This window comes from Aethalodelphis obliquidens, unplaced genomic scaffold (assembly GCF_003676395.1).
Source record: "Aethalodelphis obliquidens isolate GAN/ISIS:26980383/991018 unplaced genomic scaffold, ASM367639v1 scaffold2, whole genome shotgun sequence".
Classification (NCBI taxonomy): domain Eukaryota; kingdom Metazoa; phylum Chordata; class Mammalia; order Artiodactyla; family Delphinidae; genus Aethalodelphis; species Aethalodelphis obliquidens.
The window spans coordinates 32,312,912-32,338,965 of NW_020837946.1; the positions used below are offsets into that span (position 1 = coordinate 32,312,912).

Consider the following 26,054-nt stretch of genomic DNA (forward strand, 5'->3'; position numbering starts at 1 on the left):
TACCTGTTGTTATATACAACAAAAACTGGTCAATTAACATAACATTTATCTTGTGCACATAGGACTACAGAAGAAATTCTGCTCATATGAGAAAGAAGCAGCTATCAATTTGCTGCTTAAATACTGTATTCAATCCCTTGTCTACTCAAATAACTCAGCCAATGCTAAGTTCTAATCAGACTCTATAAAATTGAGAATTACAAACCAGCTGAAGAAAACATCATTTTTTATTTGATTCAAACCCATTTTCCTATACAAAGCTAAATTTATTATGTACAAAATAAATGCATATTCTTACAAACTGTTAGAATACAAATTTCCAAAGGACTAAAAAATGTGCAAAATTTTTAATTATCTTCATTCATGCTATACAGAAACAAATCAAACATTAGTTCATATACACACACTGAAAAATTTTTAAACAAAATTCAATGTAACAAAACAAAACATACATCTTATATATTTAATTTTAAAAGGATGAGAAAGGGAAGAATGTATTGCACCAAATTAACAGTAGCTTCATTATAATGAGAATACTAATCAAAATTATTTATACATCTTTATTAAGTCTAAAACTTTCTCAACTTTAAAAACTTTTTTTTTTGGCATACAAATATCCATTGAGTCACAGTTTGCACAGTCAATAATTGGATATAAATAAGGCTTAATATTCTTCTTCATGGTCAATTCCAGTAGAACAAATGACAAGGAACACTTTACGATAACTACATAACTTTTTGAATTCCTTAAATATTTAAGTAGCAGCACGATTTGCAAGTATTTTTTTTAAACAATTCCAAATTTTCATCTATCCTCCTCTGAACTGACTGTGTGTGTGTGTGTGTGTGTGTGTGTGTGTGTGTGCATTCAAGTCACTGTCACTTCTATAACACTGAAATGCTCCTATTTAATCTGGGTCCCAGAAAAACTGACATAAGAGACAAATCATATGTGTTCAATATTTTTCAGTCTTAATGAATTCACTTCTATAGCAATGCATCTGATAGAAAATGACTGGCTAGATCTCTCATTATTTTTTGCTAATTTTTTTGCTCTAAGTCTATAAAAGCAAACAGTTGGGGGAAAGAAAGCCATACCCGTTAGGAATTCCTGAAGAGAACAGACCAGCCATATGGTTAAAGCTAACTATAAAATAAACAGTAGCCACAAAGAATTTTTGGTGATGGTATTTATGAATCGGAGACAGCAGTAAAAAGCATAATAGGAAAAAAAAGTCAAAAATATAAAAGATCTTTAACAGTAAGATGTACTGTAATATGCCATAATTTTGGAAGAAATGTAGAAACTATTATAATTAAATGCTTTGAAAAATATCCAAGAAAACCAGTTAAAATCCCAAAGGAATAAAGTTATTCTCTTTAATCCCTATATAAGAAACTAAGAGGTTGAAATTTTTTCACTTAAGTCCAACAACTGATGTCTCCTTACCAGAACTACTTTCTAAAGTGTTTATTGATTAATATAATTTTAGCATTCTGAAGAGCAACATATGTATATCATAGTTAAGTTTTTTCCTCCAAAATGCAAAAGGAGTATTTGTTGAATTTGTAGGTTGAGCCCAATAAATCTTAAAACACATTGCTTAGATATTGTGGGGAAATGTTTCCAAGATAAGGAACAACAAAAATAGCATTTTAACAGTAACTATTTATTTAGTACACTGGCTACCAGAGAAACTCTAGTTTTATACACATTAAGTTGCACACAATATATTATTAGAAAAATAAAATTTTAAAAGGTCCAATTGGAATAAGACTTCTTTTTTAAAAGTTTATATTTTAATCAATAAAATATAATTTTATTTTTCAATCCCACCTAAATCCTAACTTGTTTTCTTATTCTCAAATTACAATGCTATATTATAATAGTATTATAAATAGCTAATCAGTTTGTACACTCAAAAATAGTTATAAATTTTAAATAATGAGACAGCCATCATATTATAAGTGAAAACACACACACACACAAACATCCAAAAGTCCACTGGCAGTCAACTTTGAAAATGAATGGGTAACTTTTTCAATTCAGAGACAGTATTGTGGTGTTATTATTATTGTGGTAATATTTGCAAAATAAGTTTCCAAGGAAACATATTAAAACTAAACCACAGAAAACAAATGTTGAATTAGTGAATTTCTACTTGTTCTTTTCCTCTGAATTTTCAGTTATAAGATTAAAGGCATGAAGACGAAAGTAAATACAATTTTATCTCTGTCCTTTTATTTTTCACTAAAGCCATTAGCTTCATAGGTCCAAATCCTACAATGTGTTTAGAAATCACCCACATGTGACAAATGTCAGTGAGATAATCTAAGAAGATGTATCTGATAAATTACTACAATGTATCAGAAAAGTACCTGATAAGACAGCCACTTTTACACAAGCTTCTTATACTGAAGAAAAGCATGACTCCTATAATCTAAGATGACCTTACATTTTTAATGTAGAAAATTTGAATCATTTCCAGTACAGGCCTAAATATCTTAAATGTTAATGCTTTATTTTTTTGTAACACTAAGACTTTCCATATGAAAATTTAAAGAGTATTTCCATACAGAGGCTATACCTACAAAAGTCCTCAGAAGTGCTTAGGGAATTTATCCAATGCTTTTAATTAGGAAAACTACTGATTACTAGCTTCAACGCTGTAAGAGATCTAAGTCTACGTTTTAAATCTAGCATTTTGTTACTCATGTTTTTTATTAATAGTTTAAAATGTTACCTAACTCAGATACGCAAAATATTCACTGATAGCCACTAGGAACTAATACAAGCAAACACTTTTTTGGAGGCAAATTTTATTTATAATTTTCAAATGTGAAAGGTCTGAAGAGAGTTTATGATAAGAATAATGCAAACTGAAAAGGAAATTTGGTTGTTTCCACGGCATGCAAAACAAAGATAAGAAAGCCATTCCAAACAAATTTTAGAAAAAATGCCTTCAAGGATAATGATTAAACCTATTTTCAAATAAGCCTGTGAATATCGGATCTGATTTATAAAAATGAATGGATATAATTTCTGTAGCAGAAAATATTTTAAGATTTAATATAATAACCCTGAGACAATTTTTTATACCAAGAATATCAAGTAAAGAGATTCAGAGTAGCGCTTAAACTTCTGTATATTTATAAAGCTTCACAGAGAAGTCTGATCTACAATCTCAGTTAAGAAACAATGGCCTTGAAAATGCTAGATTCAAATTAAAGAAGTAAAGTTGTGGCCAATGATGACTGATAACACTATATTGTTGCCTAATGTCATCAGAAAAAACACAACAAGGGCTCTGATATAGGAAAACTCTCTATAACAATGTTCTGGATGATCAAGTTTAAAGCAAATCAAATGTACGTATGATAAATGAATTAGGCAAAAAGAATACTGAGAACAGTATTTGTTTAAAGTGATAAAAATGTTTAAGGCTGGTCACTTACTGGGAAAGAACAGTTTTAGTTGATGAGAGAAACAGTAATTAGGACAAGCTATGAGTCTGCCTAATAAAGGAAAACTACAGATTAGATTTAGAGAAAAAAAAATGCATTTCATTTCTTATATCAGTCAAAAACTATATCCTAAAGACAGGTTTAAGAACTTATTTATGGTTTACATATTTAATGATGTATTTTAAGAGACCAACCTTCATATATATACACCCCCACAGGACATTACATATTATATAATATTATTTAATATTTATATATTTATATATAGTCCATGCACTTGCATCTTTTCATTGGAAAGGTGATAAAGACAATGCTATTCACTTTATAAATATAAATGTATAAAAGGAGCTAACCTCTTTAAATTCAATTAAAAGATTTCCATTAGTGATTTCTTTAGTAGCAATATAAAATATACTTAAAGGCAAAGGCCATGTGTCATGTGTCATCATTAAATAAAAATAGGGTATTAAGTTAACAATTTCCTCTGCTTACTCCTATTAAAGCAAAATACAAAAAATCTTCGGTAAGGATTTAACTTTCAAATCTAAATTCTAATTAATTATGAGGGTACACTTATTCCTTCAGAAGCATTAAACTGATTTTCAGTACTAGTTCTTGAAGGATAATTTTTATATGCCTTACATAGAGAAAGAAGGAAGCCTTACATAGAGAAAGAAGGAAGCCTAGTTAATGACAAATGAATAATTGGCATTTTCTCTCCTACAAAAGGATGTGACCTGAAAAAGCACTGCGACCTAAAGGAAACGAATAGAAATGATTCATAGATGACATGAGCTTCACAGGCTTATATGATTTTAAACAACTGGCCAAGCTTCATTCATGCCCAACTCTATTTTTTCTTCTCTCCTCCAATTTTATCTAAGTAATGACAGAATACTGATTGGGAAGAGTTGAAAAAAAAATCTTATAAAGTTTCTTTATTCTCTAAATGAGTACCTCTACTGTATGTTTTAATACTTGACCTCACTTTCTAAAAAAAATCATTTCCTTAGTATAAATTGCTGCACATCATCAGGATGCTGACATTTTTATTTCTATCACGAGTGTCAAGAAACAAAAGCAGATGAAAAGTTCTTCAAAGACAACACACTTCATATAACAGCTGAGATATTATATTCATCACCTGAAATGTCCACCTGTTACTGCACTCTAATGATACTGTTCATTTCTCCCATTATACAATACAGAAATAATTTCTATGGGTAACATGTAAATACACCATAATCCCTCAAGGTATATCTTCACAGTGATTCTTATCTAGTGACTTTTAATCAGTGGTCTAAACTGTTCAAAAGAGGAATTATTCAGCCAATGCTACTACTATATTTGCTTATTTAATAAACTTTAAGTTCCATTCTTCTAGACTGTTGCTAATATTCTCAAAGATTTTCCTCAAAATTTTACATTTTTGGTTTTCACTTTTTGGAAAATATTATATAAGGGTTAATCCCACTGCTCTGAACATCTACTATTACTCTAGGTAGGGTATCTACTGTGAAAAAAGCTTCTTCATATTTGTGCTATAAAATAAATACTGCTTGTTTAGCTCCTCCATCTAAACAGTAGCAAAGTAAAATACCAAAAATTTAGGAATTTTCCCCTAATAATCTAAGTTAAAATTTTTTGTAACTTATAATCATCCAAAATAACTTCCAAAACCAATATTAAGTGACCTTAAAAATAAACATCCTTATACCAAAATCTCTAGATAAATAGGCAAAAGAAACATTTCCAAAGTTTTGATTTAGAAACAGTTTTTTAAAAATCAAATTTAAAATACGAAAACCCCATCATTTTGTTTCTCTTGACTTGAAACTTCCTAAAATATATAAGATAAAAAATGAAAATAGAATGAAAAAACAGAAGAAATAAATCTTAATATATGATAATTATATCTATTGACTTGTTTTGAGACATTTTCACCACTAGTTACTGAAGTCCTCAAAAAGGAAACCTTCACATTTGCATATGTTCTACTTTACACTTGCTGCATCAGTTTATTTCAGTGTGATTTACCTAAAACATAACGTTTTTTTACTGAATAAAACAGAGGATTTTAAATAACTGGAAAGAAAATTCTTCTATAACTTTTTACAAGTCCTAATACAAGCCAATCAAATCTATCAAAAAGTTTCCCTAAACAAAATCCTTTACTTCTCGTAAATTTTGTACTCACTCATACGATTATAAAGAAAAGGGTATTAGATACCGTGGGCAACAGGAGAGGACTACAAAGGAAGAATTTCTCAAAGATTCAATTGAGAAGACAATTGGATATAAGGAAATCTATAATTTGTAGAAAAAAGAATATTATTATTTTTGTAAAAGGTATTGTAAAAAGTCTTTTTTCCCCCAATCGCAGACCCTTTTAATAAAGCCACCCAACCATTCATTCCTGAAGAAAAAAAAAAATGCAGCTAACATACAGAATTTCCACACAATTTTAAGGGATTCATAAATTCCCCCCAACCTGTGGAATCTCGGATTAAGGACACTCGTAGTTATAAAAACTTTCTAACTCAAAATATGACCTTATAAAAGTACAAAGTTTAACAATCTCTTTGAATTAAATCTATCAGCCTTTTAGTTTAAAAGCATAATGTAACATCTAGCTATGTATAATAAAATTAATTTTAATCCTGAAAGTTATACATAACATGAAATAGAAACGTGTATTTTAAAAAATTACTATATCCAAATGACTAGTTTAAGTTATGCATATCTTTTTGGTTCATTCATCAATCATATGAAATAAGTAAAAATGTTGGGTATCATTGCCAACTCCAATAATTATTGGGGGAAAACACAGTGTTTAATAAAGAAAAAGCCAAGAAATTTTGTACTTTGCACATATAAATTGAGCTGCAGATGCTACTTAAAGGACCCAGCTGTCAAAATCATAATGAGCATTTTTCCTTAACTCTTACTACTAATGAAATATATCCACAAAATGTGTCTCTAGTTTCTCTTACTCCTACTCAACATTTATTATTTAAGGATAATAATAATACATTGCAATAAATTCTCATTAGTACTATGCTAAGTAGTAGTGGGATGAGCCAATGTACCAGTTTCAAAAGTCTTGTTTTCAACTTATCATGAAAACCTGTAATTTACACTGAGTTTTAAAAATCCAAGTATGCAACAGATGCTTTTAAAATATTACCTCCAATCAGAAGTTCCATAATAAAATTGATGTATTTAGGATGATTTATTTAGTAAATAGGAGAATGATTAACTAAAGAATGTATTAAAAGCCATATCTCTCAACTGTCCCATTATTGCTACTCTTTTATTAGAAATACCTCAACTTTTGCTGTTTAGAATAAGCAAATTGAATTTAGCTTCTTTATTTTTAGAAGTTTATTTTTTTAAATGGATCTAATGATCTTTAGAAATAAACTACTAAATCTAATCAAATGTATTTTCTCAAATTCATCTTAGTGTAGACCAAGAATTAGTTAATAAGATAGATTCAGTGATGTTAACCAGAAATTTTTTTAGTGGATAATAATAATATAACCTATGACTTTATACACATACGATACCAAATTTTGGTAATCCCTAAATGATTTTCAGGGATAACAGCCCTGAAACATTTAAGATAGTTGAGAGATGTGACATTAAAGTGATTTAATATCACATTTAATCTGTCACAGATTAAAGTGACAAAGCAATAAATCAAATTTCAGTTATCCATGACAGACGGCAGAAATAACAATCACTTGGAATCTTGAGGATTATATTCAGTCTCTCCAGCTGAAATCTGGCTGAGCCGCTTGCTAGATCCCCACAATTTTCGAGAAAGTTGACCTGAGCGCATCTGTTTAAAGTAATCCAGAAAAATGAAGAAGAGATGTTATTAAGAAAGAAAAACAATAATAAAAAATAATGAAATTGATATACAAGACAATGATTCTGTAGAATGTACAAGAAATAGGTTTTGTTAGCAGAATCATTAACATTTTAATGATTCTTAATTAATAATAATTAAAGAAAGGCTTTTCTTCATTGATTGTCTTTTAGTTGAGAAAGATTTAATACCAACGTACAACTTTTTAAATTAAATGTGCCACATATCAAAATTACAAGACTCCCTTACTTTATATATTTACAAAACTACATTTCACTTCATTAAAATAATCTTCTCAAATTATACTTAATCAGGCAACAAGACACATAGTTGTGGGGAACTTTCTCCTCTTATATTTGCAGTACTATTAATGACAATCACAATGATAAGAAGAAAGTAAAATAACACTGATGAAAAGGAAGTAACTTTTAAATAGTTTGATCTAAGAATGTAAAAAAATCTTTAACAATAGCATGATAAGTAATTTAGAAAATAAGAATAGCATAAGCTCTTTGAAGGTAAGAATCGTATTTTTCCACCATTAAATTTTTTATCACCTAGCACATAACAATTATTAATCAAAATTAATTGAATCAGTGGGTTAATGCCCCTCTAAAAGTGCTTATACTTCTACATAGGGCAACAAAACTCCACATGGGAAACATTTCTTAATCTAACCATATGATTTGTTGTAATTACTTCCCAAGAGCAATCTACTTTTTTTTTTTTTTTTTTTTTTTGCGGTACGCGGGCCTCTCACTGCTGTGGCCTCTCCCGTTGCGGAGCACAGGTTCCGGACGAGCAAGCTCAGCGGCCATGGCTCACGGGCCCAGCCGCTCCGCGGCATGTGGGATCTTCCCGGACCGGGGCACGAACCCGTGTCCCCTGCATTGGCAGGCGGACTCTCAACCACCGCGCCACCAGGGAAGCCCCAGCAATCTACTTTTTAATGGTGCTTCATCTGCTTCCCTTTTTTAATGGTACTTTTCTAGGGTCTACTTATTGGAGCGATAAAAGATAACCGCAGGCAAAGACACTCTGGCATGTTTGCTTTGCATTTTCATTTCCAGATGTATTTCCAAAACCATTATTTCCATTAATCTAGTTCCACTTTAACATCTAATTTATAAATATGGATTTTATACTGACAGTATAATATGTAAAACTGATACATGGGGCTTCCCTGGTGGCGCAGTGGTTGAGAGTCCGCCTGCCGATGCAGGGGACACGGGTTCGTGCCCCGATCCCACATGCCGCGGAGCATCTAGGCCTGTGAGCCTTGGCCGCTGAGCCTGTGCGTCCGGAGCCTGTGCTCCACAACAGGAGAGGCCACAACAGTGAGAGGCCCGTGTACCGCAAAAAAAAAACCCAAAAACAAAAAAAAACTGATACATGATTTAAAAATATACATTAATCAAGATTTTGATATTTTAGATAAAAATAGATGTTGAAATAGAACTCTTTTCATAACTATTGATCTATTTAATTTCTACACGTTCACATAAAGTTGTATTTAATAAATATGCAAAATTCTGAGTACTCAATTAGATTATTTATTAATAAAGTAGGTCCATAATTCAGCTGATGGAAAATGTATTTTACAAAGATATAAAATCGATAAAAAATACTTTTATTCAAAATCTATACACAATTCAAATTCCATGTGTTGTAGACTATACATAAATCTTTCAATGAGGACCAAAAACTTATTTGGTAAATATTACAAAACACTGATGTAGGCCTATGAAATGAAGCTACTTAGGTATTTTATTTCCAATCAATTTTTTTTTAAATGTGTGCACATAACGTCATTTCATTTTTTTTTAATTCAGTAAAATTGTAAACTTAACAAATTACCTAAGTTGGAGGGCAGGCAAATTTAAAGGCACCTGAGTAAACCATAGAAAGTGAAACATACTCAAAGAGTAATGTCTAAGCAGAGTTCTCAAGTAATCATCACAGCAGAGGACAGAAGGGAAATCTTTACTTGGGAAATATATTAATCAAGAAACTCTACTACTGAATGTAAAAACGCTTAAAATGTTTCAAATGTAAGTGAAATATCGAGATACAGACTTGCTGACATTATTTGGGGAATCATTACACCTGAAACTAAATGTTGTCGCAATCACTTTAATTTATTGTTTTTAAGATTTTTTTTTTTTTTGCGGTACGCGGGCCTCTCACTGTTGTGGCCTCTCCCGTTGGGGAGCACAGGCTCCGGACGCGCAGGCTCAACGGCCATGGCTCATGGGCCTCGCTGCTCCGCGGCATGTGGGATCTTCCCGGACCGGGGCATTAACCCGTGTCCCCTGCATCGGCAGGCGGACTCTCAACCATTGCGCCACCAGGGAAGCCCTTTTTAAGATTTTTTGATGTGGACCATTTTTTAAAGTCTTTATTGAATTTGTCACAATACTGCTTCTGTTTTATGTTTTGTTTTTTGGCCAGGAGGCACATGGGATCTTAGTTCCCCGACCAGGGATCAAACCCACACCCCTACACTGGAAGGCGAAGTCTTAACCACTGGACCACCAGGGAAGTCCCAATCACTTTAATTTAATAAGACCTCTCTTGTTAAAATAATATCCTGAAAAAGAGTATAAGGACTAACAAAACCTTAAAATATTTATTTAAAAAAAGGTTCCTATGATCTGTAATAGATTTATTATAACTACTGACAGTATGTTATTCAGTAATGTCTTCTCTTGAAATAACCCGTACAGAGGTCATTTTAGATTTCTCAGAAAAGACCAATGATACCAATAAAAATTTATAATGCTTAAATATGAGTCTGTGTAACAAAATAAATTTTCTAGAAGAATAACTAGATTACTTGGAGTATAGCCACTAAGTTTTCATAGGAACAGTGTTACATTTATATCTGAATATTCAGTAATTAATAAACCACTGGCAAATAAATTTATAGGAACTACAGGCAATTCATTGAGAATTAGCACATTTGTATGGGGATATTTGTAGTTCCAAGTTAAAAAAAAATGATGCTTTTACAAAAGTACAACTGACATACAATCATGCTGAATATTTGTTGAAATTAAAGTTAAGTATATAGTTTGGGGAATTCCCTGGCAGTCCAGTGGTTAGGACTCAGTGCTTTCACTGCCTGGGCCCAGGTTTGATCCCTGGTCAGGGAACTAAGATCCCGCAAGCTGCGCAGCATGGGCAAATTAACAAAATAATAATAATAAGGTAAGTAGTTTTGTTGTTTGAGTCTATATTTCATTTTTTACAAATGCTTTTATGTATTAAAAATTCAAGTATGTGGTCTAAAATCTAGATTTGGAAAAACAGAATAAAAGAACTTTCTTCTTCATATAGAGTTGTAAACTGTTAAATGTGTGATTTCAATAATATCATAATATAAACATCACTCTTGAATACTAGTTTTATCCCCTTTCATTTACTGTAGTTTGAAAAATCAAATTTGTTTTTCAATTTGTTTATCCACAATGGAGACTTCTGATTCAGCTGGAATAAAGAACCGAAGGAATCCCCAACAGTACGGGAAACTAAATTCTTGATGCTAGGTTTTACCTCAGCTGGCTTGCCAACACCCACGACAATCAATTTGCCATCTTCTAATCCTACAAGAATATGGCTATATTCTTTGGTTACATAAACACAGTGGATAGGTGATCGCATGGCTAATGGGTTGATGCTGAGATTCAAACTAGAAGAGAAATAAAAAACACACACATAATTACATGGATATACAATGGATTCACAGAATTTTATACCTGAAAGATAACTTAATGATCATCTAATTCTGCATTCTAATTTTACAGATGTGGGAACTTAGGTTCAGAAAACCTGAGTGACACAAAGGCCCACATTTATAGTATTACTTAAAATACTTAATAGATTTTTTTTTTCTATTTCCAACATCTGTTTGCCTTCTAACCATATATATGTGCTCTCACGAAACGATTTTCACCTTGTTGATTAATGAGCAAAAGTTGGATAAAAAGGGCAAAAGCTCAAAAACTGTGTGTTGGTGGGGGATAAGGTAAATAAAATTGGTATATTTGCTTTGTCTTAAAAGATGTAATATACAATGTAAAATATTTTAAAATATAATATGGTATAAAATATAACACCCCATTATGAAAAATGCTCACAGCTTTTATGATTAGAGATTGAAGAATCTTAGGATGTACATACTATGGTCTAGACTAACCTGCCAGAAGATTCCATTAATTTTTTTCTAATTTGGGATTCTCCTAACAATACCCTAAGATTAGGGTTGTAATACAAAATATTGGAAAGACGTTACTGAAATGTGGACTCAATGCTCTACCACATGAGAAAGAATGACAAAAATGAGAAGGAAAATACAAAAACAGGGAAGCGATGTTGGTACAGAAGTGATTCTGATATGAATGTAATAAGAGAACACTCTGGATCAGGAAATGATTCAGAAAAAAAGGCTTTGGGAGGGGCCAAGATACTTTGAGGAGTATAAATATGTCACAGTAAGTTTTTTAAATGAGAAGAAAAGAAAAAATGTATTTGGGCATGCAGGGAATAACAATGCTTTGTGTATATAAGCTGGTAAACATGAAGAATACCAAACTTAAAAACATATCCATTTTTCAAACATCTTTTCCTTCACTGGGTGAAGTAACAAAAGACTCCTCATCAATTTTAAACACAGACATACAAAATCAAGAACAGATGTGCTAGCCTTAAAAATACTTTATTTTAGCACAATTAAAAAAACTTTTTTAAACCTAACTTTAGTTTCTAAAAATTCAAACTATAATTGTACAAATTTCCAAATCCATAATCCAGGCTTGGCACTATGAAAAAAATTTTTTCTGGCTACTTAAAAAAAATTGTTTTAATTGTGGTAAAATGTACACAACATAAAATTTTCTGCATTTTAAAAATGTACATCTATATTTCATTACCAACCCAGAAATACTTCATCTTCCCCAATTTTTTTCATAGTTGCCAAAAAAGACATGTTCATAATAAATGATGAACAAAAAGATTAGAAATCTGGGCTTCCCTGGTGGCACAGTGGTTGAGAATCTGCCTGCTAACGCAGGGGGCATGGGTTCAAGCCCTGGTCTGGGAGGATCCCACATGCCGCGGAGCGACTAGGCCTGTGAGCCACAACTACTGAGCCTGCATGTCTGGAGCCTGTGCTCTGCAACAAGAGAGGCCACGATAGTGAGAGGCCCACACACCGCGATCAAGAGTGGCCCCTACTTGCCACAACTAGAGAAAGCCCTCGCACAGAAATGAAGACCCAACACAGCAAAAATAAATAAATTAATTAATAAACTCCTACCCCCAACATCAAAAAAAAAAAAAAAAAAGATTAGAAATCTTAGATTACAGATTTTACTCTCTCTGGGCTGAAAATACTACCATCTTTTCCGAAGTGATACTTTAATAATTCTTATTATTTACCTGTGGAGATCTCTTATGGACAGGAATCCTTGTAAGCTGCCTGTGACAATGTGCTCTCCAATTACACATATATCTGATACTTGTTCCTTCAGGACTTGAGACCGTAGATACTTGCCATTTACAGAAAACAAATGCAATGCATTCTTATCCTGCAAAGATTAGTTGAAGAAAATTTAATGATCTCAAATTAAAACTATGACTATCACAGAATGATGACTGGGTTTAAAATTTTGGAATAAACAAATGGTTATACTTAAAGAGAAAGTAGGTAGAAATATTGTTAAAGTGATTTCAATCAGATTGCTAAGTAAATAAATATTAAACAAGTACTCCTCTTCTTTAATAGAATTAAAAATCTCACCCCTCCAAAAGAATTAAAACTCTCATCCAACAAAACCCACATTCTTAAAACAAAACTAAAAAAGTTCTCTGGGCTTCCCTGGTGGCGCAGTGGTTGAGAGTCCACCTGCCAATGCAGGGGACACGGGTTCGAGCCCTGGTCTGGGAAGATCCCACATGCCGCGGAGCAACTGGGCCCGTGAGCCACAATTACTGAGCCTGCGCGTCTGGAGCCTATGCTCTGCAACAAGAGAGGCCGCGATAGTGAGAGGCCTGCGCACCGCGATGAAGAGTGGCCCCCGCTTGCCACAACTAGAGAAAGCCCTCGCACAGAAACAAAGACCCAACACAGCCATAAATAAATAAATAAAATTAAAAACAAAAAAAAAGTTATCTTAATTTTTTAAAAAGCTTTATCACCGGAAGGAAATAAACATATAAAATTCACAGTTAGTTTATTTATACCCTGTCTTGTGCAAAAAGAATTTAATTCAGTTGTAATTTCCACCTGAGCTTATCAAGTCCCACATAATCAGAAATTATTTTTGAAGTCATATAGGGCTATAGAAAGCCCTAAAACAAAATCAAACATGAGGCTAATATTGTGATAGGGAATGAACAAATTGAATGATGAAAGGAAAACATCCTTTTCAAAATATGGTGTTCTTTCCTTCTTCAGAATGCCTCCTCATATGTACACAATGTGGGAAGGAGAAGACAGGCTTACAGATAGTCTAGCCCTACTGCATGAAACTGTTATATACCTTGAGGGTGGTACTTTCTTCAATGCTGGAGTAGATGACAATATGTCCTTCCCAAGATATAGCCAAATTGGGAATGGTCAAGAGCAGAGAACTCTCACAAGGTGGTCGTAAAGTCCGCATATACTGACCTTTCTGAATGGTATGTATAATCACAGTGCCATCCTACACACAGAAAATATTAGAAAATGAGAAAAGAAAAGAAGAACAAAAAAGAAGAAAAGAAACTGAGCAAGAGAAAGAAATATGGTAAAGGAACTAAGAAAATGATTATTCTACCAAGGACACATGTACCTTAGGAAAAATTCCAATCTTGAAATTTCAAGTCTTACTAAGACCAGTAAAATCCCCAAATAGAATCTAGTCTCTTTTTTTCTGTATTTTTCTACTTTTGCAAAGTTCAAGGCAAACACAGTATAAAATTTCTATGCTTTTACCAATTCTTCTAGAAAAAAAATTAAATATAAATATTGCCTCTGAATTTGTATTAAAGAAATCAGTATTTTTAAAGGTGAAATCTTACCCTTGATCCTGACACTGCCATGTCTAGCTCAGTGCTGATGCCAACACTCAATACCTCATCAGTGTGTCCGTACAGAATCTGAAACGGTTTAGATGTTAGGCCCACAGGAACACCTCCCTAATATAAAAACAGAATAGCAAAGGTAATTTTCTTGTATGCTATTTTCTTTAAAAAGGTTTATACTGTATTTAAACCGTCTAATCACAAACTGATATTGCAACTAGTTCTTACCACTAAGTCTACTCATACAAGTACTCATTCTTGGGTTTCTCCTTGGATTCTCAAATTATTCTCAATCTTTTCAAGCTCAAAAACTTAATCTGAAGAATTTCAAAGTTGATTGATTTGGATTAGTTTTAACAGGTATATTATTTGCCCTTTTCATCTACAGAATTATTCTTCCTTTACTTGGAAGAAACTTCTTCTATTACATCTCTGAATACTTTCTCTTTTTCATTTATTGGAGTCCTTATTTCAAGGACATCAATTATCTTTATGCTGACTTGTCTTTGATTTCTATAGCTATCATTCTTTTTCTAATTGCTTTAATCCTTTTTTTTTTCATTTCTATTCACTTTACTTTAAATCTTTCTTCCATGCTAATAATTTGATTTTCAGTCACATCAAATTTGTTCCTTGATGCTTCTGCATTGGGTTTATTTATAATTGTAACAGTATTGGTTTTAGTCTCAGCTTGATTCTTCTGCAATCTCCCTTTTCATCTTATTATGCTAGTTTATAATTTCATCTTTGAGGTCCTATTTTATTGAATGATATTCTTATTATATTCTTCTAATAACACAATTTATTGCAGGGAATGTCTCTGCACTTGTTTCCTTCATCTGTTTTTAGTGTGCTTTGTTTGATACAGTACTTTCTATGATATATAATGATAGAATGTTTGAGTAGTTTCCATGGTATTTGGTTTATGATTATCATAGATACATGCCCAGATCTTCTACGAGCATTATACAATGTAAATGAATTCTCCCTGACACTCTATTACTTGGGTCACATTTGTCTTCCTCTAAGAGTATCAGTCTGAGTGCTTAGTCCACTCTAATTTTTAAATATTAAGTAATTCCTATATTATTTAATCAATTCAAGTTACAGAGGAAGATGGACTCTTCTCAAATTCATTTTATAAAGGTTGCATATCTTAATACTAAACATGCAAAGACAAAATAAAAACAGATTTATTTCACTTATAAGTAAAGAAATAACTAAAGTACTAGCAAATAAAATCCTGCAGTAAAATATAACTATATCTCATGAATTATATGGGCTTATTATAGAAATTCAAGGATGGTTCAAACCTAGGACACTTCTCAACATAATACATTACATTAAGAAAAAGTAAAACTATAAATTAAAAAAGAAAGAGAAACTGGGAAAATAGCTGTAAAGAACATTATTAGGACTACTGACAAAATTAGAACCTGGACTGTGGATTAGATAATGGTATTGTATAAATGTTAAGTATTTCAGTTTTGATAACTGCACTGTGGCTATGTATAAGAATGTCTTTGTTCTTAGAAAAAACACTGAAGTGTTTAGGGGTAAAGGAACATAGAGTTTCCAACTTTTAGAATATTCAGAAAAAAAAAGATACTGAGAAAAAGATTGGGAGAGAATGCTAAGACAAATGGCAAAAATGTGCTACCTTTGTATCTTTTCTGCAAATTGAAATTTTATTAAAACTAAAAGCCTACCAAAAAAAAAAAAGGAAGGAAGATAACTACTGAAATAAAATAAATTTTAAAAAACCTAGTGAAACCTAACAGCAAACAGTATACTAAATGGCACAATAATGAAGGTAATTTCATCAAAATCAGACATGAGACACGGAGGCTCACTATAATTTTCTTGCTTTATTATATTTGCTAATAATGTATGAGGGTAAGAAAATGAAATAATTAGTATATTGGAAAAGATAAAGAAAATCACTATTTTTTCAGATCACATTAATGTATATTACCTTGTTTTCAGAAAATCCAAGAAATACTAATAATTATGAGAGCTAGATAAGAGGATTTGGTAAACTGATTAGATATAAGATAACTGTATAGAAATCAATAGCTTTTTTTTTTTACTAGCAACAGTTACAAATAAAAATGATTTAAAAATCCCACTGAAACAGTCATAAAAATAGGATAGGATAAATATAACAAAATACAGGATCTAAATGGAAAAAAATTATTAAAAAATATTATCAGTGCTTCCCTGGTGGCGCAGTGGTTGAGAGTCCGCCTGCCAATGCAGGGGACACGGGTTCGTGCCCCGGTCCGGGAAGATCCCACATGCCGCAGAGCAGCTGGGCCCGTGAGCCATGGCCGCTGAGCCTGTGCGTCTGGAGCCTGTGCTCCGCAACGGGAGAGGCCACAATAGTGAGAGGCCCGCATACCGAAAAAAAAAAAAAAAAAAATCAAAGGACATTGAAAAAAGACCTGAAACAAATATGGAAAGACATTTCCTACTTTTGGATAGGAATAACTATAAACATGTCAATCCATACCAAATAAATATATAAATATGATTTCATTAAGACTAAAATGAAGTTTTCTGAGGAGGATATAGTTGAAGTATTTTTAAAGTTCATACAGAAGAATAAATATTCATATAAGAACAGCTGTGGTTAATAAAGGAAACACAGTGAGAGGGGATTTGCCTTACCAAATATTAAACTACTAAAGTAAAAACATTTTGGTGTTGACACAGAAATAGATAAATGTAAAAGAATGGGGAATACAGAAAAAGATCCAGTTTAGTAGGTAATCGTTTATGCTGGCATAAATGACTTTCTACATAATTATATATCTAATATTAAATATTCTGTATTATAAAATATAGAAATGGATTAAAGATTGAAATTTTAAAAAATAAAACAAGAAAAGTGTTACAAGAACTATTTTAGATGATATTTTTATAAACTTGGAGTGAGAAAACGCCTGTTTACTTTTCTAAGCAAGGTAGAAAATCCAGAAGCCATAAAGAAAAAAGACACTTCCTTGCACCAACATTATCATGAGAGTACACAATAAGGTTGATGAAAATTCTAAATCTATAATTTCTAGTAGTTCCACCTGAAAGGAAAATAGGAATATTATCATGTTAACAAAGAAAAGAAAAATAATTGTTTTCCTAGAAGAAGTTAATAAGGAGCTATCTTTGGAAGGTAATATGAGATAAGGTCATGAATCAAACAATAAACCTAGGGAAAAAAGTGGTGATTAAGACAGAACAGAATGAGGGGTAAAAGGAGGCAAAGGAGCTCAAATAATCATTCAATGTAAGAGAAAAATTCAGTATTCTATTAGAACATCTCAATAGTATTCCCAGGGTGAATCTCTGATCCAAACCAAGAGTATTTAAATGAGTGACTACCTGTTGGGTTATCTGCCATACCATACATGTAGTATCTCTGGAACCAGAAATCAAATGTATTCCACAGTAATCTGTAGCCAAACAAGTCACAATATCTGTAAGAAAAAGGAATGTAAAAAAATGAAATGGCATAGTTTGGCTAGAACAGAATCATAAGGGCAATTTTAGGTCATGTTCAAACTATTACTAAATTAGTTGTTCTAGCAGGGAGAAATGTAGGAATGGCATTGGAAAAGCACTGGGAAAGACTGACATAAAAAAGGAGCAGCACTAAAATCATGTAGGAGAGCTTTCTTTGAGGCCACCCTTCTTTGACGGTGAAGAGTAGACATGAGGCAAGGGAATGCCTGTCAAAAATATTGGCAGGAGATTAGGTAGCTTTTAAATGGATCTCCACTTAATTTTGATATGCTTCTCTGCTCCCTTACTCTCTTATCCCCATTCACCTTCTATTCCCCCTGGAACTGCAATCCTATAGAATATGTGTCCGTAGCCAAAATAGTACATATTACACTGTAAATTCACAATATAAAATACATTTTTCCTAAACTGTAAAAACCTGAGCTAAGTGACACCTTGGGAGTCACTGGCGCAGAATTAGTAACAGACTCCATTCCCCTTCCCTAATGGGTTTATTAGGAAAAAATCTACTCAATGTTTTATTCTTACATTGAAAAGACTGAGACACTAAGAACACCAGGTTAGGGACTTCCCTGGTGGTCCAGTGGTTAAGAATCCGCCTTTCAATGTTGGGGACCTGGGTTCGATCCCTGGTCGGGGAACTAGGATACCACATGCCGCGGGGCAACTAAGCCCATGTGCAGCAACTAGAGAGCCCACAGACTCTGGAGCCCGCGCGCCACAACTACAGAGAAGCCTGCATGCCACAATGAAGAGCCCGCGTGCTGCAACAAAAGATCCCATGTGCTGCAACTAAGACCCAACACAGCCCAAAATAAATAAGTAGATAGATAGATAAAGGTTAAAAAAAAAAGGAAGCATCTGGTTAAACTATATTCAGCAATTTTACCTCTCTCATGCTTTACTACTAAAGAATAGGACAGTTGATTTCTTATTCAACTATGACAGATTTTTTTTTACCATTTTTTCATAAAATTCTAATTCTAACAACCAATTTTTTCAGACTTAGCCTAGCATCTTTCAGATACTATGAAGCTGTATTTAATTTATATAGTGCTTAGTATAACCAAAATACATTAGACACTCTTAAAGCAAGAATATAATATTCATAACATAACTCTATTAAAAAGTTCACTTAGCTTCAAAGGTAAAATTTATGCTTTTTATAAGGAGTATGTACTACTATTATGGTTAGGAAAAAAACAAAAAATTTTTTACGGGGAAAAAAAAGTAAATGCTTACCCATATGTCTGATATTGTGTGAAACAATTTTGCCTTTTGTAAGTGACATCACTTGAATGCTATTATCCCAGTGTCCAGCACTAAAAAGCAACTTTGCATCATGTGATACTATAAATAACTTAGAAGTGATCTCCAGCCCTGGAGCAAAAGGTCCATTCATACTACGCTGAGTTCTGTAAACACAATTAAATATTAGACTCTTCTTTAAAAGATCACTTAGACCGATATGAACTATTTTTTAAATCTCTCCAAAAAGAAATAAAAAATAAGTCTGTTCAACTGTTCATTTTGAAATGTCTATTGATAAGTGATAAATACATTCATAAACTACATTAATCTTATATTATTCATTAAACAAAAATACATGTAACAAAATAGTCTCAAGGGTTAAGTGTAAAGAAGTTGAGATTGGTGAAGGTGTGGAAAAGATTTAAATCTTGACTTTCAAAGCCAATTTAGTAAGACTGTCAATTCTGTAAACAGCCTCAAAGTAGACAAGATAAGGGTATGCCAGGATCAGGAAAGCTGGAAGTTGGAAAGTTGAATCTATTTGCTTTTCCTGGCAATAAGGTACTAGCTGTACCTGTTCTGCTTTAAATGTTCACTTACTTACTTTGGATTTGTCACAGTTTGATCCCTGATGAATGTAAAGTAATTAGAAATGTTTCTGTCATAAGGCAGCCATCCATGGGTTCCAATAACGTAATTCATGCTTACTGTTATCTGGAAAAGAAACACATGAAGACAAACATTAAATGAAAATTAAAGAAAATGACATAGAATAACCAAATGCTCACATGATGTTAGCATTTGTCACTTAGGGAATAGTGTGGGATTGTGTACTTAAAACACGATACTCATTAAGAAAGTCTTAAAATAATTCAAATGGTTAAAAAGCTCATTGTTATCCTACTGCAAGAAAAGCTGTCCCAATGTATCTTTCTTTAGTATAAGATTATTTTCCTCAAAATTTCTCAGAGTTTACTAGTATCTATTAGTTGGCAGTCAGAAGAAATTAAGGATCAAGTCTTACCATAAAAATAAGACACCTATCATTTAGAACATAAATCATAAGTAGATCTTATGAAGAATTATTAAGAAGGTCTCCCTTTATTAGGGACAGTAACAGTGAATATTTGCATTAAAAAATTGAAAGTTTTATCTCCCTTGATAAAAGTAACAGATTACCAAAAAAAATTCAGATAACTTAAAAATATACAGGTATTAAAACTGAAAAATCACAAGAATTCTGCCACTCAAAAGTACTTACTATTTTTGTATATCTTTCTAGATGTTTTTTCTATGCAAACACACAATATGGATAATTAGAAAAATAGGTTTAACTCTGGAATTTCTACTTTTCACTGTGCTATGCTCAATTTTTATCATTTCTAAGTGACAGAATTAGAATAAGACAGACCTAGGTTTGGTCCATTTGCCAGGGTCCCTTGCTTGCTAGCTCTGTGACTTTGAGCAAGTTACTTCTGAGTTTTAATTCCTCATCTGAGGAAGGGAAATAATAATTGTGCCTATCTCACAGGATTGTTAGGTGGATTAAATGACGAAATTCAAGTACTCACTAATATGTCCTGCATGTGGACGGACCTTTATCAATTCTGTATTATATCTCATTTTCATTATTCTCACTGCTTATGATAAATTTTAACATCTAGTAAGAAGTTACATCACAATTTTCTCGTACAAAAGTTCCTGGTATTTTCACATATTTATTATTCCAAATAAATTTTAGAATTACAGAACTAGGACTTCCCTGGTGGCGCAGTGGTTAAGAATCCACCTGCCAATGAAGGGGACACGGGTTCGAGCCCTGGTCCAGGAAGATCCCACGTGCCATGGAGCAACTAAGCCCGTGAGCCACAACTACTGAGCCCACGTGCCACAACTACTGAAGCCTGCACACCTAGAGCCCGTGCTCCGCAACAAGAGAAGCCACCGCAGTGAGAAGCCTGCGCACCACAACAAAGAGTAGCCCCCGCTCACTGCAACTAGAGAAAGCCCGCGCACAGCAATGAAGACCCAATGCAGCCATAAATAAATAAATTTATTTTTTTAAAAAAGGATTACAGAACTACTTAAAAGCTCTGTAAATAAGAGATACTTTTTTTGGGGGGGGGGGGTACGTGGGCCTCTAACTGTTGCGGCCTCTCCCGTTGTGGAGCACAGGCTTGGGACATGCAGGCTCAGCAGCCATGGCCCACGGGTCCAGCTGCTCCGCGGCATGTGGGATCCTCCCGGACCAGGGCCACCAGGGAAGCCCCTAAAAGATACATTTTTATACTTGGTCAAATTAATTCTATTTTAAAATTTTCTCTCTTTTTTTATTTGGCCGTGCTGTGCAGCATGTGGGATCTTCGTTCCCCCACCAGGCTACCAGGGATTGAACTCAGGCCCCCTGCAGTGGAAGTGTGGAGCCCTAACCACTGGACCTCCAGGGAATTCCCTTACCTATGCTTTTAAAAAAGACTTAAAAAATTTTATTTTCTCAATTTTTTTCATAAGTTGTAATGGATGTAGACATGGCAGTGTGAAAAGGTATAAATCAACTTACCAGTAACTCAGGACTGCCTTGTGAAATAAAAGAACGAGACTGATTTTTGGGGACAATGGCCTTTATTAGTGGAATACCATCACTAATTCCCTATAAAACAAAGGACAGAGGTTTAGTGGCTGGTTCTACTATCTTTATTAGGTAAAAATTATTGAAAACTTCTATTTCTTTAAAGATAAACCCTGAGATATAGCCTTGTACTCTATCAAAACATATCATCACTTAATTTTAAATATAGGAAAGGAATTATATACCATGTTTGAATGGCAGACTTGAAAGTTCTGAAACCCATCACCTCTTGTATTCCACTATGCTGCTGTTAAACAAGGATGTAGATTTCAAGGAGTGTCAACCATTTAAAACAGCCAGTGATTTAAAACCTTTCCTTTTCCCATGCCGTACTGACATGAATATAAAGTAGAAAATACAGACCATATAAGAAAACATTTCTCAAATAAGTGAAATGGGAAAACTAGTTATATTTTATGGAATTTTCCTTTTGGGTTTAACTTTCAAAAAATAGATCTATTCCATTACCTGAGGCCCTTCCTGAAAGCTACAACAAAGGACCAGAAAATAAAGACAGTCCTCAGAAAACATCCACCATTATCTTATTACAGTGTGAAAGAGAAAAACGATTTGAAATAAGTTTTTTGATGTGACAATAGTTTATAAATTACACCTAACATTTATTAGATAAATTATAACCTAACATTAGTGGGTACATACGATGTGCCAGGTGCTTTTCTAAGAGCTTTACATGAACTAAATAATGATGTATAACCACATGAAGTTAATGCATATCTTTTCTCTTCATACTGTGAATTAATCAAGAGAAGACAACTGACATTGAAACAGCATAAATGGAAATGGTATCTGAAGAAATCCATTTAATAAGCCCCTTGCTTTCACTGCTACCTCAATTTTCTTCACCATTTTAATACCTAGGAAGAGAACTAAAAGAGGCCTTCTCTTTTCATATGAATGAGTGGGAAACACCTTCTTGTATGATGATCAAAAGGGATTACCAATTATTGGTACCCAAGGATATCTATTGTGTTCTTAATCCTGCTCCAGACACTGGCCCTGAGGAAAGCTACCCTGTGACTTGGGGTGGGTGCAGAGAGGGGCAAATGCCATTGCATCTGCAGACAGAACTCAGAATGTATTGTACTATAAAAAACAATGCCACAAATGATTAGGTATGATGAAAATACTTTTATCAGCATTACATAATATCTTATTACATGTCCATCATTTTAGGGCTCAAATAGGGTTTTGTGGGTTGCCCTATGTGTAGCCAAAAGTTAACATAGCAGGACTGAGACTGCTCACCTTAGAAAGGCTGCTTGCAAGGTTGGCCATTGCCTGGCATCAGGGAACTTGGCAGGCAAAGACATCCTTACACTGATATAAAACTTGTCTTCAATAATACACGTGGCTCACTATGCCTAGACTATTTGTGCAAACAATCGTCTGAATACAGGCTTTTCTTTTGGGAGTCTAGAATTTTGGAATGTGCTAGGCAGAGCTGAGTCTCTAATGAGCTTCCCTGGGAGACAAAATCATGTTGTCACATTTCATTACTGGAAGAATTAAGCACCTTCAAATGATATGTAGGTACAAAGTCCAAAATATTTACGATCTGGCCCTTTAAGAAAACATTTACCACCGTTTGCTGTATGGCATGAGAGTTATTCCTTGTTCTATGCACATCTCCAATCTATTCTTAGTAACTTTTTATCATTTTGTATTCTTCCAAAAGAGTTAATATTATCCATCCTAACCAAATTTATAGGTATAAATGCATTTCATATTCACATTCTGAACTATTCAAAGAACAGCTGACCCTTGAACAACTCAGGGGTTTGGGACACCAACCCTCCATGCATTATTATATAATTTATATATAAATATAATATCTGTATCTGCGCTTCTTCCTTATCTGCAGTTCTGCACCCACAAATTCAACCAATCCCAGATTATGTAGTACTGTAGTATTTACTATTGAAAAAAAATCCATGTATAAGTGGACCCACACTGTTCAAACCTGTGTTGTTCAAGAATCAACTGTAATTCAATATGTATATTTAAACATGTGAATTCGAAGGTACTCTTTCAAGAACAGCATTAACTATCTATCTTGCTCCACTTGACTATTCCTTCTGACATCATCAATTAACAATCTGACTCATGGGCCATATTTTATATGTGAGTAGACACTGTAATTAAAAGTTATTTCAGACTTCCTCTATATATCATCTCAACTGACACAAAAAGCAATTTAAGTCAAATTATTCTTCCTCTTTATGTTTCCTTCGGGAGAACGTGAGGTTGGAAGAAAGAAAGCCAAAACAAACATTACAGCAGCAAACAAAAGCTTTCAACAAGGTTGTTTTAAAAAATCTAAGAACATATTACTGAAGTATTATTTACTATTTTGGATTAAGTATTAAAATCCACCCTCTCCATTAAAGAACAAAAGGAACAATGAAGTGTACAGAAATCACAGAGAAAATCCTTTGATATTATCAAATTGGATATTACCTCTATAAAAAATGACTTGAGTTCAGGGAGGTATTGAAATAAGTTAAAGGTTGAAGTGTCTGTTTTGGTTTGCTTCTGCACTGCTTCCTCTGCTGATAATCTAGAAGGGTGTGGTTCCTTCAAAAAAAAATTAAGAAAAAAATAATTCCATAATTACATTAAAACATCTCTCACTATATTCCTTCATACATACCAGACTCTAGCTATGATGGATTACATACCATGCACTATTGACAACTCCTGGCTTTTGCTCAATTTCCTTGGCAGAGTTCGGGCCCTCTTCATTCCTAGAGAAACCCTACTTCTACTTTAAAGTTTTTCGTACTGATCTCTCCCTTGAATCTCTAAGGCAGAATTAACTATTCTATTATTTTTCTCAGCACACTACATTATTTAGTATTTTATTTAGTACTTATTTCTTTCTATGTTGTATTACATATAGTTGGTTATGGTCTTTCCCAACTAGACAATAGGTACCTTAAAGTCAGAAAATAAGTCATATTCATTTTTGGATTTTCAACACATAGAAAAGTATCATAAATATGGTACATGCTTATGTATATGTTTGGTAAAATTAAATACATTATTCAAAAGTCAAAATTTATAATACGGGTGAATCTTTAATTCCTGAAATAAGATTTGAATGTCAACATTTTCAGAATCAAATTATAGATATTACTGCATTGCTTTTCAAATAAGTTATTATTATTCCTTACCTTTAATGTCAGAAACAAAAGATATTATCACCTTTTTAAATGAGAAGAAAATTACAAGTCAAATTAATATTCCAATGCCACAGTTAAAATGCAGAATAGAAATCTAGCTAAAGAGGATTCTATCTCCATTGCAAAATATTAGATTATGGGAAACAGATTTTAGAGCTCTAATTCAATATTTATCTCTGAATTATCCATGTGAGTATTATTCACTTTATTTGAAATCAAAAGCTGATTTTTATGTCATTTTTTTATCTTAAAAACTAATTAGCACTGCCCTTGTAAAAAAAAAAATAAAGCTGCTGCAAAAATATTATCGAATCTATTTCAAAGTCCAATGAAGTGCTGTGTTTTATTCTGTTACTTTTGCCTTCTGACTATCAGCAGGTAAGGGATAAAGACTGATTTCAAATATGAGTATTCTGCAAAAATCAATGTTGGAGGATTCAAACTGTTGCTAAGGAATAGCAACAATTATAAATCTTGGTCTGATAACTGAATTAACAGAAGTTCATCTATAAGCCAGAGTTTAGATATACTGTTGCTGTTATAGCTGTGGAGATTTCAGTTCAACAAATACTGCCCACAAACTATATGCAAGAAAGATACAAAAATGATTTTTAAAAAGTTGCCGCCTTTAACATATAATATAGTGAGGCAAATGAATAAATATACAACTAACTAAGGTGGAAGTGTCATAATTAGGATATAAATAACAGCCCATAAGAATGGAAAAATGATCTACAAGTTCAACAAGGGGGCTTACAGCTATTAATTCAGAGGAAACATGGCATGGAAGAAAGGATTTGGAGTTAGATGATCATGCATCCAAATTCTGTCCCAGTCACATTCTAGTTGTATAAAGTTGGAAAAAAGTATTTGATTTTTCTAAGGTGTTGTAGGCTAGGTATTAATTTCTATGAAATATGGCTTCATCATGTAAAAAGTAAGGATAATTGAATATTTACTGTGAAGTTAGGTAAATCACTTAGCACAGTGCTTGCACAGGAAAGTATCAACTTAATAAATGGTATATTATTATGTATTCCTCATTT

At 32.9% G+C, this 26,054-nt stretch overlaps 1 protein-coding gene across 1 annotated transcript in view; it reads right to left on the reverse strand.

Annotated features, from left to right (window-relative positions):
- Positions 1-594: 594 nt before the first annotated feature.
- The window catches only part of NBEAL1 (neurobeachin like 1), a 180,128-nt gene continuing 154,668 nt past the window's right edge, over positions 595-26,054 (reverse strand). Inside the window, exons 45-54 of the mRNA XM_027123720.1 lie at positions 24,284-24,400; positions 21,737-21,826; positions 19,781-19,890; positions 19,168-19,340; positions 17,785-17,879; positions 14,401-14,517; positions 13,881-14,042; positions 12,778-12,926; positions 10,894-11,029; positions 595-7,308 (exon numbers count right to left, since the gene is read on the reverse strand). Coding sequence (XP_026979521.1) covers positions 7,207-7,308; positions 10,894-11,029; positions 12,778-12,926; positions 13,881-14,042; positions 14,401-14,517; positions 17,785-17,879; positions 19,168-19,340; positions 19,781-19,890; positions 21,737-21,826; positions 24,284-24,400 — 1,251 coding nt within the window. The 3' untranslated portion in view covers positions 595-7,206. The remainder of the gene's footprint in view (positions 7,309-10,893; positions 11,030-12,777; positions 12,927-13,880; positions 14,043-14,400; positions 14,518-17,784; positions 17,880-19,167; positions 19,341-19,780; positions 19,891-21,736; positions 21,827-24,283; positions 24,401-26,054) is intronic.